The sequence below is a fragment of the Saccostrea cucullata genome, unplaced genomic scaffold (assembly GCF_032062105.1).
Source record: "Saccostrea cucullata isolate Sc308-1 unplaced genomic scaffold, CSIRO_AGI_Scuc_v1 ctg31, whole genome shotgun sequence".
Lineage (NCBI taxonomy): Eukaryota > Metazoa > Mollusca > Bivalvia > Ostreida > Ostreidae > Saccostrea > Saccostrea cuccullata.
The window spans coordinates 558,817-572,500 of NW_026918875.1; the positions used below are offsets into that span (position 1 = coordinate 558,817).

Sequence of the window (13,684 nt, forward strand, 5' to 3'; positions counted from 1 at the left end):
TACCTCTGGTGTTAAATGGAACAGCGAAATCGAGACATGGTGACCTATTTCGTTTCTCTATAGAGGAATCAATCAGCCGTATTTATCGATCTTGGTAGAATAAAAATGACGTCCGCGTTTTCGTGAATGCTGCAGAATAACCTCCGAGGTTGAGAAATGTTGTTTGAAATATAAAAGCCTCGGCTAACGCCTCAGCTTTTATCTTTCAAACAACATTTCTCAACCTCGGAGGTTATTCTGCAGCATTCACGAAAACGCGGACTTTATTTATTGTTCAACTTCTGGTAGGACCAGATTATGACGAAAACACAATAACTGTTTGTTTTTTCTCTGTATAGTGTAAATTACTTTTAAAGTAAAGCCAAGACTGATGAAAAAAAGGATGACAACCTCAAATGTTAAACTCACTAAATAAATATAGCTACCGGTATATACTAAGTCAATTGATACAATTACCGGTATGTAGAATAATTTTCTTACAATGTGATCAACTTTGTAAACTATACCTTAAGAAAGACTGACTGTAATACTTGAAATGCCTGGATGTTTCTGACACTCACACCTAAAATAAATTAATTGTTGTATTACATGTAATAGAGATGAACTATCTTTATTTGATTTAGAACTCATAAACACTTGCATGCAAACAAAAAAGACAAACATGTACAATTTTTATCCCCACATCCTTTATACCAGCAAATCATTTCAAGCATTTTTTGTACCACCAATACCAAACTTTACAGTTCAATACAAACAAATGTATAAGTTATCATGCTACATGTATAACTACGTTTTAAAATATGACCTTTGACCTTCTCCTCCTACTCTTCTTCATGTTTTAAATAATCACAAATCTTCGAGATGTACATGTAAATTGAATTAAAGTATTTCATACCAAGTAACACATAATTATAGATTTTATAACACAAATTTAAAGAAAAATTCTTTCCCCAATCAGATCATGAAGAACATGAACATAACCTTTGCTGTAAGCATATTCCATTGGGAGTTCAAGCAGGTAACTGAAAGTTCTGCATATTGGATGATGTGAAATTACATACATGTTTATTCTTAGAAGACTGGCAAAGATGACATACTATAACATGGTAATTTTCTAAACCTCTGGTTATAATACGTAAAAGCAAGGACTGCTGCTAACGCTTACAATGTACACCATGCAGTTATCTACATTTACTAGCAACCCTGGCACCAAAATACTTAAAAAACTTAAACTCAACTGGAACTAGGGCTTGCATTTACTTGTATTTCTGAAGAAAATATAAACACATAAAACAGATATATTGAGTACAAAATCAAGCTATCACTCTAATTGGAGAAAATATCAAACATATGTACACAAACCTGAATACATGTCAACACAAATTAAAGGTGTGAAATCTCAATGAATAATTTGGGGCTTGAAAGAAGTCTATAATATACCGCGTAGCAGTAATAAAAAAATCTTATTTCCTATATAACTTGTAATACAAGTTTTGATTGGTTAATTGGTTGGGTGTAACTTTCTGTACACCTTTGATTGAACCTGGATAACTAACAGAAAGGGGCACTGAAATAAAAAAAAAAGTTTTTTCCTTACATTATTAACAACCACATATGTTTAGTGTATTTCATTAATGACAGTGTACCTTTGCCCGCTGGTTGTGGGACAGAGAAACCTGGCATTTTGAAGAGTGATCCTGAGCAGGCCTGACTTGGTTTGATTTCAGAGTGGCCTGAGGTGGTCAGTGTCCCCATTAAGAGGACCAGGTTCCTCAGGGCCTGCTGGGATTCCTCCCCATCATCCTTCTCTAACCTATATACCAGGACAGAAAAACATGTCGAAAATTTCTCCTGTTCTCACCAATTCAAGAACATCAGACACGTTTTATCGAGTCTGAATTTTCAAATATGGCATGTGTACTTCTTATTCATTAATTGGTAAAACAAAATTCTCAATTTCAGCATTAGACAGAACTACTGTGCAATGTCAGAATGAAATGTAAATTTAAAATGTATACTCATCTTGTGATCTTACCTTAGTAAGAACTCTGATAGGAACACGTAACCTTGGCACGACCTGAAGTCATCCAATAGAATATGAGAGACTTCACTGGAATCCTTCAGGAAACAAAACACAGTCACAAACATGTCCACCAGTTCTAACGGCGATAACTCCTGTATTCTCTGCATGTTCTCTATGCAATGTCTCAGGCATCCCTTGTCTACAAAAGATAATATTGATCAGCTTTGCAGAAACATGAAAGTGATTTTTGTGATTTTTTATTGTGGTCATTCAATTTTTTTTTCACTTTTCATTTGAAAATATTTTGAATGACTTGTACTAAAAATGTTAACCCATGAATGCAATTTAATTTGACAGATATTACCATGAATGTATCTGACAACATTCTGTGTCAGTCCATGCCTGGAAAGCGTCATCAGAACTTCTGCGGCACACTTCCTCCAGATTGCATTATGGGGTGGACACCAGCTGGTGATAGCACTAAACAGCAGACTCAGGTCATCTCTTCGGGCCAGTTCCTCAGCTGGGGAGGTGTGTTTACACAAGTGTACCAAAATCTGAAAAAAAGGAAGAAAAAAGTGTTTGAATTAATGGACAAAACTTACGTCCTAGTTAAATGTTTCAATTTAATTCTCTATGCATACTCAAGCTTATAATCTAAGTGTATGTCAACTCAAAATGCAGTTATATTTTTATTTAACTATTCCAACAAATAGCTAATCATCATATTATTTTTTATAAAACACAGCATTCATACACTTTACACAACTAAAAGTGCAAAAGTCAAATATGAAAAGAAAACTATACCTGGACAAAAACTTTCTGCAACAATATCCTTCTTTCTTCAGCAGTGAATTCGGAGTTAGGATTACATTTGTCTGGTTCCTCTATTTCGGGCAGATCAAAGAAGAGGTACAGACACTTGACGAGAGTGGAGGGGAGGGATGCAGCAGTCATACAGTCAATCAGGGCCTGGTTCCCACAGGACAGAAGATTCAAGGCCGTCAATAACATCCAACCATTTCCTGTTGTCTCTGAGGAATCCATCTCCAGGAAAGTAACAATAGCACAACTGGCTGCCTCTAAATCATCATAAAATGGAAGATTCTTTTTAAATCCATAAAATATTTGGATCTCAAATTTGTCGAGGTTAAACTTAACTAAAATTATTAATCCTATGCAGTCTTATATGAATGCTGAAAAGTTAATGAATACTTGGACAAAATTTTATTCAAAAAACTTCTCAAATATTTGTACATCAAATTCAAAGGTTTCTCTACAATAATTTAAATTAAGTACTGCATAGACATGCATTACACTTTGCCACATACCTGTGCTTTGATTAGATGCTCTTCTTCGTATTTCTGTGACCATCAGTTTTGATAAATGACTACAGAATTGCAGAACATCACCAAACTTTTCTGTCATTTCACTGGAATGAACTTCACCAAATACCTAATATCCAAAAGTAAAAAAATTGACAGTTAAGAAACTCACACTGCCTTTGAAGTACTTCAATCCTTACTTCACTTGTGAAACAAATTTCTTTCAAAATAGTCTAATATTCATAGGAGTATATGTACATGCAAAGCACTGGTATAAATAGTATACTGTATGTGTACTTAAAATAGCGGGCTTCATCTTTTAGCTGCTTTGGCGCAGACAAGGATGTGCCAATTCATGAATACCACTAAGAATTTATTCATAAATAGAATATATGGCATGAACATGTGTTGCGCTAATTCGTGATTACGCCAACAACTCTATACCCATTGATTGCACTAAATTTTGAATACGCCAAATTATGTACATGTACAGTATTTTGCATTTTCTTTGCACACACAGATCTGGAAAACTCAAAATGAAAAAAAAAATGGGTCTGTGGCAAACCTTATCTACCAAATCTACACTCTATTATCAAAAGCTGTTTGTCTCGACACATTATGTTCTTTAATAAATCAGAAACCAGTAAGTAGTGCACAAAAACATCTTCCTATTTTACTAGCTATTTGTTTTCTATATCATGTATATTCTGTGAAGCCCCCATACTTTGACAAACAGAGGAATCATGTTATACAGCTTGTACTCCTGTTCCTCCTGTGTGGCTTTTCGTGTTGGGTGTCTGAATTCTGCAAACAACTTCCTGAGATGTGTCAGTCCCAGTACACGGTCTTTTTGGTCAGCAGAAGGGCGCATCCCAGACCCTATTTTCTTTATATAATTCATCTACAGAGTGAAAAAAGGAGATTTTTTTTTTATTTCTGTAGAAGTTAACAATACAATTCACTATATTTCAAAATACAGTGTAATTGCAAAGTAACCTGTTCTAAATATGGAATGAAAAATTCCCAGCTTTACAATAAATCTGCTAAACGATTACCTTCCAAATTTTAGTGTGGATACCAGTGCATCCTCATGATCTTGGTAATCACATGATAGCAAAGGGACATGTATGGTCTATGAATAAGAGAGAAAAAATATATTTAACTAAAGGTTTATTTTAAAGCAATATGAGCTGCATTTTTGAAAATATTATTTTGCTGTTAAAATGTGTTATTATGACAAATTTGTATGTAACTTAAACCTTTATCAATTAGACTAAAATAAAGCAGAAGAAAGACGTCCTATATACAATCCAATATACAACTTTTTATAAGAAAGACTTCCTAAAAACAATTCAATATACAACTTTTTATAAGAAATCTTTCTGGTACAGGACGACAATAATGTAATTTTGATTCAATCGAAGCTTATAAATAGTTCTTCCATTGCAAATATGACCAACAGAAGTTTATTAACGTTTTTTTTTCTGTCATAGAAATAATTATATACAATTTTGCAACAAACAATTCTGACACCAAAGTTGCAGCTCATATTGCTTTAAAAACCAAAAAAAAGTCAACCTGAGCAATTGCTATTTAAATTAATTGATGACATATTACTGTATATTTATTATCATTCAGGAATTAATATCCTGTCTATCAAAATATAATAGCTAAGAAGTATAGGAAAAGAAAGTTCTTAATATATCCTAAATCATTTCCTATTCATCTGTTAACTGATCATGTGAAGCATACACATCTTCACATTGACGAATATCACTGTAAAATCAGTCCCCAGATACCATAATGAATATTTCCTTTTAAAAAGTTAGAAATTAGAAAACTGAAGAGTAATTTTATACTTTGGCTTTTTTAAATCATGTGATCTAAATATCTAATTATGACCAATTAGTATTAATGAATATCTAAGCCCTTTAAGTACAAACTGATACAGTAAAAATTTACAAGTGGAGAGATATGTTAGACAGGTGAATTGATTCTTATTTACTTGTAAAATTAAATCATAACATGAATATTGAGAAATCTAAAAGAATTATACATTGGTTCACTCCCCACGACTTCATCTGCTTCAAGTCAGAAAATCAATAGAAGAGAATTATCATATTTGGTTTGCATAAACATTTTTTCATAACAAGATTAGCCTCGTCCTGCTGAAATTTTACGATTGATAGCACAAGCAGATTAAATCACTACCTCTAATACGCTAATTTCACATTTTCAATCAATTTTAATGTTCAGCAGACAGTTGTCTCCCAGTTCTGCCATTTCCAAGTATTTACTTCCGTGCATCTAATTTTCGGTTTCACAACAGATGGCGCTGTAACTTTCGATTTCGAGTATTGATAAGTCGTTCATAAAATGCTTCATCAAAGTGAAATAGATTAATTCTTTTTTTAATTGGTGTTGTAGCTTGAAATTATGCATGTATATACACAGAACGACCAAGGAAGAATGAATTTCTGATGTAAAGATAGTTTAACTTTTTCGGTCATTTTACCATTCAATGACCAACTAGGTTATAAAACAAAATAAAAGTTGCTTCAAAGTGATACAACTATTAAATTGTCTAATTCATCTTTTATGTCGAGAATACAATGGTCTTTAATTTATTGGACCCAAAACAAAAATGATCGTGTAAGAATTCATGGTCACGTTCAGTACAGTTCAATTTTATTTCGTGGGGAAAATAATTATGAAAATATAAATTGTTCGAGAAATTAAAACTTTGCCTATTAATTAATCTGACAATAAAAATCGAAAAATTGTCCAAATCACCTCCGCGTGTTTTATATTAATTTTTATATTAACCTTTTTCCCGCATTTTCGTTTAAATTAACTACTGTGATCATAATGTTAAAGATAAGCAAACCAGAGTTATTCCGCTTTTACTACTTTGTCGTTTAATGTCATTGCTTAATATCTGAGAATTAAAACATAAAATTTAAAAAATGTCTTTATTTAATTCTTTTTAAGCATTTGTGGGAATAACCGATAGTTTTAAACATGAGACCCATAGTTCATAACACTCACCTGAGTCAACTTGATACCGAAGAAGAGCCAGTTAGTCCAGACCCCCCCCCCCCAAAAAAAAATAAAAATCTCAGATTGTGGCCCCATATCTTACAGTCGAAAGAATTCATTATTAAATTAAACTTGAATCCATACATTTCTTACAGTCGAAAGAATTCATGATTGAATTAAACTTGAATCCATAAAATAGAGGGATGCTTGCCTTTAATATCAAAATAGCTTATTAAAATGCGCTTGATGTTCTGGAGAGAAGAGTTCGAACTTTCTCTATGAATTCATTCCAGTTTGAATCTGCATTACCTGTGGATATTGACATATTAAATTTATATGACGAGTACGTGTATAGCTGAAGAACTGCAGCGTTATGGTTTTATATATTAGTCTTTGACAATATTTATGGTTCTGCAGCGATGACGAGTAATGATCTTGCACCCTCTTTTTAAACATTTGATCCACTATTGTGGACAATTTGTGACCTAACCCTACCTCTGGGGCCTTGATTCTCTACACTGCACTACTTGAGGATGATTGTCATTAATATTTAATCATCACTGCTCTGCTGTTCTTCAAACATTTTTGTCTATACTGTATATACCAGTTAGTGTCTGCTCCCAAAGTGTGTGCCCCACCCTTTCCCTGGGACCATGAATTGACAAAACTTGAACCTTTGCTGCCTGTGGATGTTTTGATATTTATTAATTTTATCATGACTCTGCTGTTCCTGAGGAAAAGTATCTCTTTATGTAAAGAATCCATCCTATCCTGAAACAGAAATGTAACACACTGCCTTATATTATAGCAGAAATTGTATTATGTCAATTTATCATCTGAATTATCAATTTTTAAATTGTTATACATGTATGAAGTAAATACATCCTTTCATTATAAATTCATAACTTGTAAAAAATTCATTATAAAAATTTTATTGTGTTAAAACTTTTATTACGTGAAGTGAATGTTTCTTTACATCATTTCATTTCTTTAATATGTTCAAAATTGCATTTCATAAATTGTTTTTTTTTATAATGTAAACTTATCATACAAACAAAAATCCAACTGAGATTATATACACACATTATTACGTGATATGGATTTCATACAAATCTGAATTATCAAATTGTTATGTTGGTTAAAACTTTTAGTGTAAATTAAACAAATAAAATAATTTTAACTTGTTGGTTACAGTGTAAATTAAACAAATAAAATAAAATTGAGAAACGGTCTTCATTGCCTTTGATTAGATGGATATCAAACGCACATAATAAACGGCGGATCGTGAGAATATACCGGGTGCGGGGTGCTTGGATGTCTCCTGTCACGATTTCTACCCCCTATATATACGATACTCACAATAAGATATACAATATTTTATATTCATAATGAATCCTGTCCTATTCCTGTTGGTTGGAGTCGGTAAGTTTTAGTCCTTACATTTTTTTTATCAACCTTCATTAAATTATTTTCTTTTGCTTAAAAATAATAAATTAATATTCGTTATATTTATAGATATGATAAACCATTCTGTTAATATGAAACTGTCTTCAAGTGATTGCAAGTATCATTGAAAATTAAAATGTACATTTATAAACGATAAAATGATAAAAAAAAAAAATAAACAAACCAAACAACATTAAATTAATTTAGAAACAATCAAAATGTATTCAGATTGATTTTATACCATTATAATTATTTTAATATATACCATTATAATTATAGCCTTATGTGTCTTCGGAATTTTTTCCTTATGCTCAAAAGGCTACAATTGTTTTATTATTTTTTATTACTTAATAACAAATGTCTTAAAAATTTAGCATTAAATATTTCTCATTAATAAAAAGTTCTTTATTCATTTTGTTGATTTGAGAAAATGCAACAGAAAATAATCTAAAATATGATGGACCATTTTTACAATACTTTAAAAAAGAAGAAGTGATTAAACCGTCTCAAAAAATCAAGGTTCCTTGTGTTGTCGCTCCTGTGTTCTCCATACTTTGATCAGAGAGAGAGAGAGAGAGAGAGAGAGAGAGAGAGAGAGAGAGAGAGAGAGAGAGAGAGAGAGAGCATTAATATTAGTGTCCTTATAAAGTGTCCATATCAATATGCTAATATAGAATATTATAGTGATAAAAATCAAAATTCTAAAAGACGCCTCCTTTGGATACTTCGTTGCCAAACTCATTTTCAACAGTTACAGCGTTTTGTCATTTCTAAAGTACAGTTCAACAATATCATTACTGAGTTAAACATTCATTTTTGAAAAAAATATATATGACTAATTTGACGCTGATTGTATATTAGTACTCCACAGATATATTACGTTCAATGTATTCAGCCTCTAAGTTCTCTAAGTCATTCCAGTTGTGGAAATCCCGCGGGGTCTGGTTTTAAAACTAATTTTCAAACAGAACTAATTTTGAAACAGAAAAAAATATCAATGTCAGACAAAATTACTATCTGACACAGTCCTAGCGGCTGGTACACTGGCTAACCTGATGGTTCTAGGGGGTCTATAGCCTAGACAACGTGGAACAGTGGCGCAGAATCTAACTTCATATGTCAAGAATTCCCAATAGGCTGACATAGAAAAGAAAATGAAGAAAAGTACAAATGTAATATAAGAATTAAACTGAATTAATTTTATTGTTTCTCTTGGATTAAGTATGGTTCAACTCAGAAAAAAACACAGAAAATTAGTTGCTACAAATGCAATCGTTTAAAAAAAGTGAACACGCGCGGATATCAAATTTTCGAAAGAGGTACATGTATAATAAAATGCTTGCTTACTACAAGCAGTTCTGCTAAACACATTATAAATAGATGAGTAAAGAATTTACATTGATCATTTTCGAATTATTTATCAAGACAAAGTAGAAACTTGAAAAAGACAAATACTTTTTGTCAACATCGCTAAAATTTTGGAGTATTCCGACTTTATATCAAGTCTACAAAACAAAAATGATTAAAGTAATATTAATATACCTGTTTAATTCTTATCAAAAATTGTTTTCCTGTTGCAGCGGTATTGGAAGGGATATAGCAATGCGCTTGGGTGTGTTAGTTTGTGTGTGTGTGTGTGTGTATGTTTGGTTCTCCTTGTGCGAAACGGAAGTGACGTAATTGCATCGGGATCAATGTGAAATACTGTCTTGAATTATAGATCTATATATTGCTCTTTGCGAAGGTATGCTCCGCTTCGTCGTGCCTTTGTTTATTATTTTGTTATAGATCAAACTCTCTCCACATGCATCAGCATTTTGTGTTTATAGACATGTTAAGACCAAATTTAGAGATCCATTTAACAAAGTTTTAGTGTACCATTACTCCTTAATATAATGACGTACTTCTTTGCTTATTGAAGCTTACGGTCTACCCAGACATTTCCAGAGCCGCATTGTCAATGGTGTGGATTCTGGGCGGGGCGATTGGCCATGGCAGGCATCCCTCCACTATGAGACCAGCCGGGGGTCGTTCTCCCACATTTGTGGAGGATCACTCATAGACACCAACTGGGTTCTCACTGCTGCCCACTGCGTGGAATTCGAGTAAGTTGAAAATATTCAAAAGTGGACATTCGAAGTTATCTTTTAAAGGTTAATCATTTCTTAAATAAAACACATACAAAGATGCTTAAATTTAATAATTTTCCAATAGAAATCTAATATTTAATTCAAATTCACACAATTTAGCTTCACTTTCGATAAAACTTTTACATAAACGGCTTAATATATACATGTAAAAAGAGTCATCTGTGAACTGGATTGGCAATCATGATGTAATGTTATAATTCGTTAATATTTTTTTCAGCAATAATGTGAACAAATTCCGTGTTGTTCTTGGAGAACATATTCAAAGCGAAGACCATGGCTCCGAACAGACCATCAACATCGCAGAAATCATCATGGTAGTACATCTCCTGTTACATTTTTTTTCCGAACCCAATATAAAAGTGCAGCAAAATCAATTAAACTAATTGAAATTCAAAAAAAAATCTTACATTAAAAACTACATTACACATAAAGCTAAAAATATTTAGTCTTATAAGAATTCAATTTGAATTCTTTTATTTGTCTTGTAGCACGAACAATACAACGGAGCCGGAAGTGGAATACCTAACGACATCGCCCTTCTCCGTCTCGAGGATTCCGCTGACACAAGTCGACCGGAAATCGGACTCGTGGCTCTGCCCAGTTCCGCCAATCAAGAATTTTCCACCCGGGACACGTGCTACATCAGTGGCTGGGGAAAGACTAGTGGTAAGTATTATAAAATCTTCAAGTATTTTACTTTATAATCAAATTAAAAAATAACATCTTTGGATCCTTGAGAGGATAAAAAGCATTGAATTTGATTCGTCAAGAAATAAATGTTGAAAAACACTGTTACCCTTTGAATGATGAAACCACGCCCTCTAGCGCTAAATCTAACTTAACTCCTTGACAATGGGAGATAACTAAACACTAGCTGTGCCTCGGTTATAATGGGAAACAGTGTAACCATCAACTTAACTATATGCAGTATTTATAAATTGAGTGCCAAGCATATAACTAAAAAAGACCAGCTTAGCTTTACATTGTCTATGTACATGTACCTTTAAAACAAAGAATAATGCAATATTGTAGCTAATGGAGGCGTTGCAGACGTTCTCCAACACGTGCAGATCAACGTTTTGACCAATTCGGACTGCAGTTGGCGATGGTTGTTCCAGAGTATTTTGTCCACCCATATCTGTGTAGGAGGGGGCACCGAATCTGCATGCAATGTGAGTAGTTTTTCGTATCCTTTGTATTGATCCTTTTTAGATTCAACCTCCCTACCAGTAAAATAAAAGGTACAATATAATGTATGGTAATCATTTATTTTCGTTAATTCAGGGTGACTCCGGTGGGCCACTGGTCTGTCAGAAGAATGGACAATGGACGTTGGCCGGTGTGACGTCATGGGGCTCCTCTAACTGTCAGGACATGCCAAATGTGTACACTCGCGTGTCCAAGTATTTATCTTGGATGGATACAAAAATGTCAAACTGAACAATTGCGAATTCTTAGACTAGGATCGTCAGACAAGTATTTTTTTGGCAATAAAAGAGACCAAACATTTTTTTCTTATTTATTTGAAACGTAATAAAAGTAACCCCAGGGTCATGTCCTCATTGTTTACAAACATTCTCTTGTGTAGAAACAAAGAAGTATGACCAATCCCGGCTTGGTGTAAAATGCGGAGGATGGAGTCTCCACAAAACTCCAAAATGGAGGGTCAGAGAGTGCAAGGGGTGGAGCCTCTTGTGTTAGATGATGCAGGAGGTGGAGCATAATGCTTGTCGTAATTTTAGCACGTGCTTATTAGATCTGTCATCTCATTTTCTGATACTCCGAGAGAACGTGTTAGAGTGTTACATTACCAACAATTAAAAAAAATAATTTCATTGAAGTTGAGTGAATGAAACTCAGTTATATCTCCCAACCTGATTTTGTGATGACCATTTGACAGTATCTGATGACATTTGTTTACAAAGTCCATAAAATACAAAATGAGAAACAAAGAAACAGGAAACGGTAATTGAAAAAAAATAATGAACACCACATTTCAACGAGGGGAACAGCTTTGCTGATTATTTAATTTTTAACGATAACAGAGACTGACTGAAACAGAATAGCATCAAAGTTATTATCTTTTGGTGATATTTTATAAAGATATATATAAATAGACTGATATGTATATAAAGGTGTCAATGAATGTCGGCCTCATTACAAAATACCTATTACCATCTGAAATCTGATTGCTGTCGAAGACACTGTCCGATGTTGGAAATGTGCCGTGATGTCATTATTCACTCAGAAATATTATCCCATTTTAGAAAAATTAAAAATAATTAAATAATAGATTCAGTGAATTAACTGATTGTTTTATTAGAGAACTCTGACCATTAACTGTTTTTATTTTATTTTATTTTTTTGCTCTAAAAAGAATGAGAAACAAGCATCATGATAAAGAGACAACAAAATGAGAATCGAAATGACCTACAGATATGAGAAACAAATGAGGGGCATGCAGCCCGTGCTTGTGATTTAAATTTTGTTTTGCGATATCACAGATGCTAAGTGCAATGGAAACTGTCTGATTCACACTGCTACCTTGCAGTAACCCATGAGGTCTTGACAGATTTTATTAGTATAGGTATCAGATATCTGAAGGGCCAAATGTTAAAATTGCTAAGGGCTAGATTACCTAAACTTCTAGGGAAAGATGACAAAAAAATTTTCCCCTCATTTGTTGTTCATATAATTGAAAGTCATGTTATCTTTTTTTTGTGCTAAATTTCATTTTCAGTTGTAATTTAATTGTATCTTCTTTTTGTGGTTTACGCATACAGAAGCTTTTGTAGCTTTTACAGCAATTAGGAAATATACTTTTTAATTGTTGATAATTTAAAGACAAAGTGATCTGCGATATGTTATGCATGACATAATTATCTGCAATAAAATTTTTGGGACATACCAGTATCTAGACTCAGTAATTAATTCTGACAGGCACTTTTTATCACTGATGGAGAGCTCTACAAGCAACCCAGTTGTATCCAGCTTCTAAAATGATTGAAACATAAAACGGGCAAATGTATAAAAATTGACACAAGAGGCTCCACCCCTTGCACTCTCTGACCCTCCATTTTGGAGTTTTGTGGAGACTCCATCCTCCGCATTTTACACCAAGCCGACCAATCCCTGGAAGTTTAAACTTAACGAGGCCGAGTCTAATTCGAGTGCGCATGACTTTTGCGCAGCCTTTTTATTTCACACAGTCATAAGTGCAACAGTACACCTTTCCAAAATAATATTTAATATAAAATTAACATTATCTGAAACGCCTACTGGTCTGAAAATGTGATTTTACGACAATATTTGGGAAAAACGCTGAAATGGCTCTAACGACGTCACTATTTTCCGATTTTGTAAGCAATGCATGACGCTGATCCAATAGTAAAATTTGACAACTTTTGAGATGATCCCTAAAACAATCGGGGTGGTAAGCATTGGATTTTTAAATCTTAAAACAATACTAGTAAATATAACAAGAAAAATTGATTAACGAAAAATTATCAAAATCCCTAGGGCAGAAATAATTGGACTTGGCCTCGTTAAGGACTTTTCAGATCTGCTTTGTTAACAATATGGTATTATATACCTTTGACTTACTTCGGAACTTCTTATAACGCTTAGTACTAGTATTTCATTACATGTACTACATATTAGCTTGTCAGACTATGGATCCTTAATTTTTTTATCCCACTGAA

The 13,684-nt window shown here is 33.2% G+C and overlaps 2 protein-coding genes across 2 annotated transcripts in view; one reads left to right on the plus strand and one right to left on the minus strand.

The window, feature by feature from the left end:
• Positions 1 to 5,665, minus strand: part of LOC134273348 (WD repeat and FYVE domain-containing protein 3-like) — a 41,466-nt gene extending 35,801 nt beyond the window's left edge. Inside the window, exons 1-10 of the mRNA XM_062755550.1 lie at positions 5,560 to 5,665; positions 4,404 to 4,480; positions 4,073 to 4,249; positions 3,355 to 3,478; positions 2,831 to 3,105; positions 2,388 to 2,580; positions 2,036 to 2,222; positions 1,647 to 1,813; positions 1,239 to 1,268; positions 507 to 562 (exon numbers count right to left, since the gene is read on the minus strand). Coding sequence (XP_062611534.1) covers positions 507 to 562; positions 1,239 to 1,268; positions 1,647 to 1,813; positions 2,036 to 2,222; positions 2,388 to 2,580; positions 2,831 to 3,105; positions 3,355 to 3,478; positions 4,073 to 4,249 — 1,209 coding nt within the window. The 5' untranslated portion in view covers positions 4,404 to 4,480; positions 5,560 to 5,665. The remainder of the gene's footprint in view (positions 1 to 506; positions 563 to 1,238; positions 1,269 to 1,646; positions 1,814 to 2,035; positions 2,223 to 2,387; positions 2,581 to 2,830; positions 3,106 to 3,354; positions 3,479 to 4,072; positions 4,250 to 4,403; positions 4,481 to 5,559) is intronic.
• Positions 5,666 to 7,775: 2,110 nt separating this feature from the next.
• On the plus strand, positions 7,776 to 11,481 carry LOC134273360 (elastase-1-like). The gene is made up of 6 exons (XM_062755558.1): positions 7,776 to 7,809; positions 9,755 to 9,938; positions 10,201 to 10,297; positions 10,472 to 10,649; positions 11,016 to 11,155; positions 11,268 to 11,481. Exons 1-6 carry the CDS (start codon positions 7,776 to 7,778, stop codon positions 11,421 to 11,423), a joined length of 789 nt encoding a protein of 262 aa, XP_062611542.1. The 3' UTR covers positions 11,424 to 11,481.
• Positions 11,482 to 13,684: the final 2,203 nt, after the last annotated feature.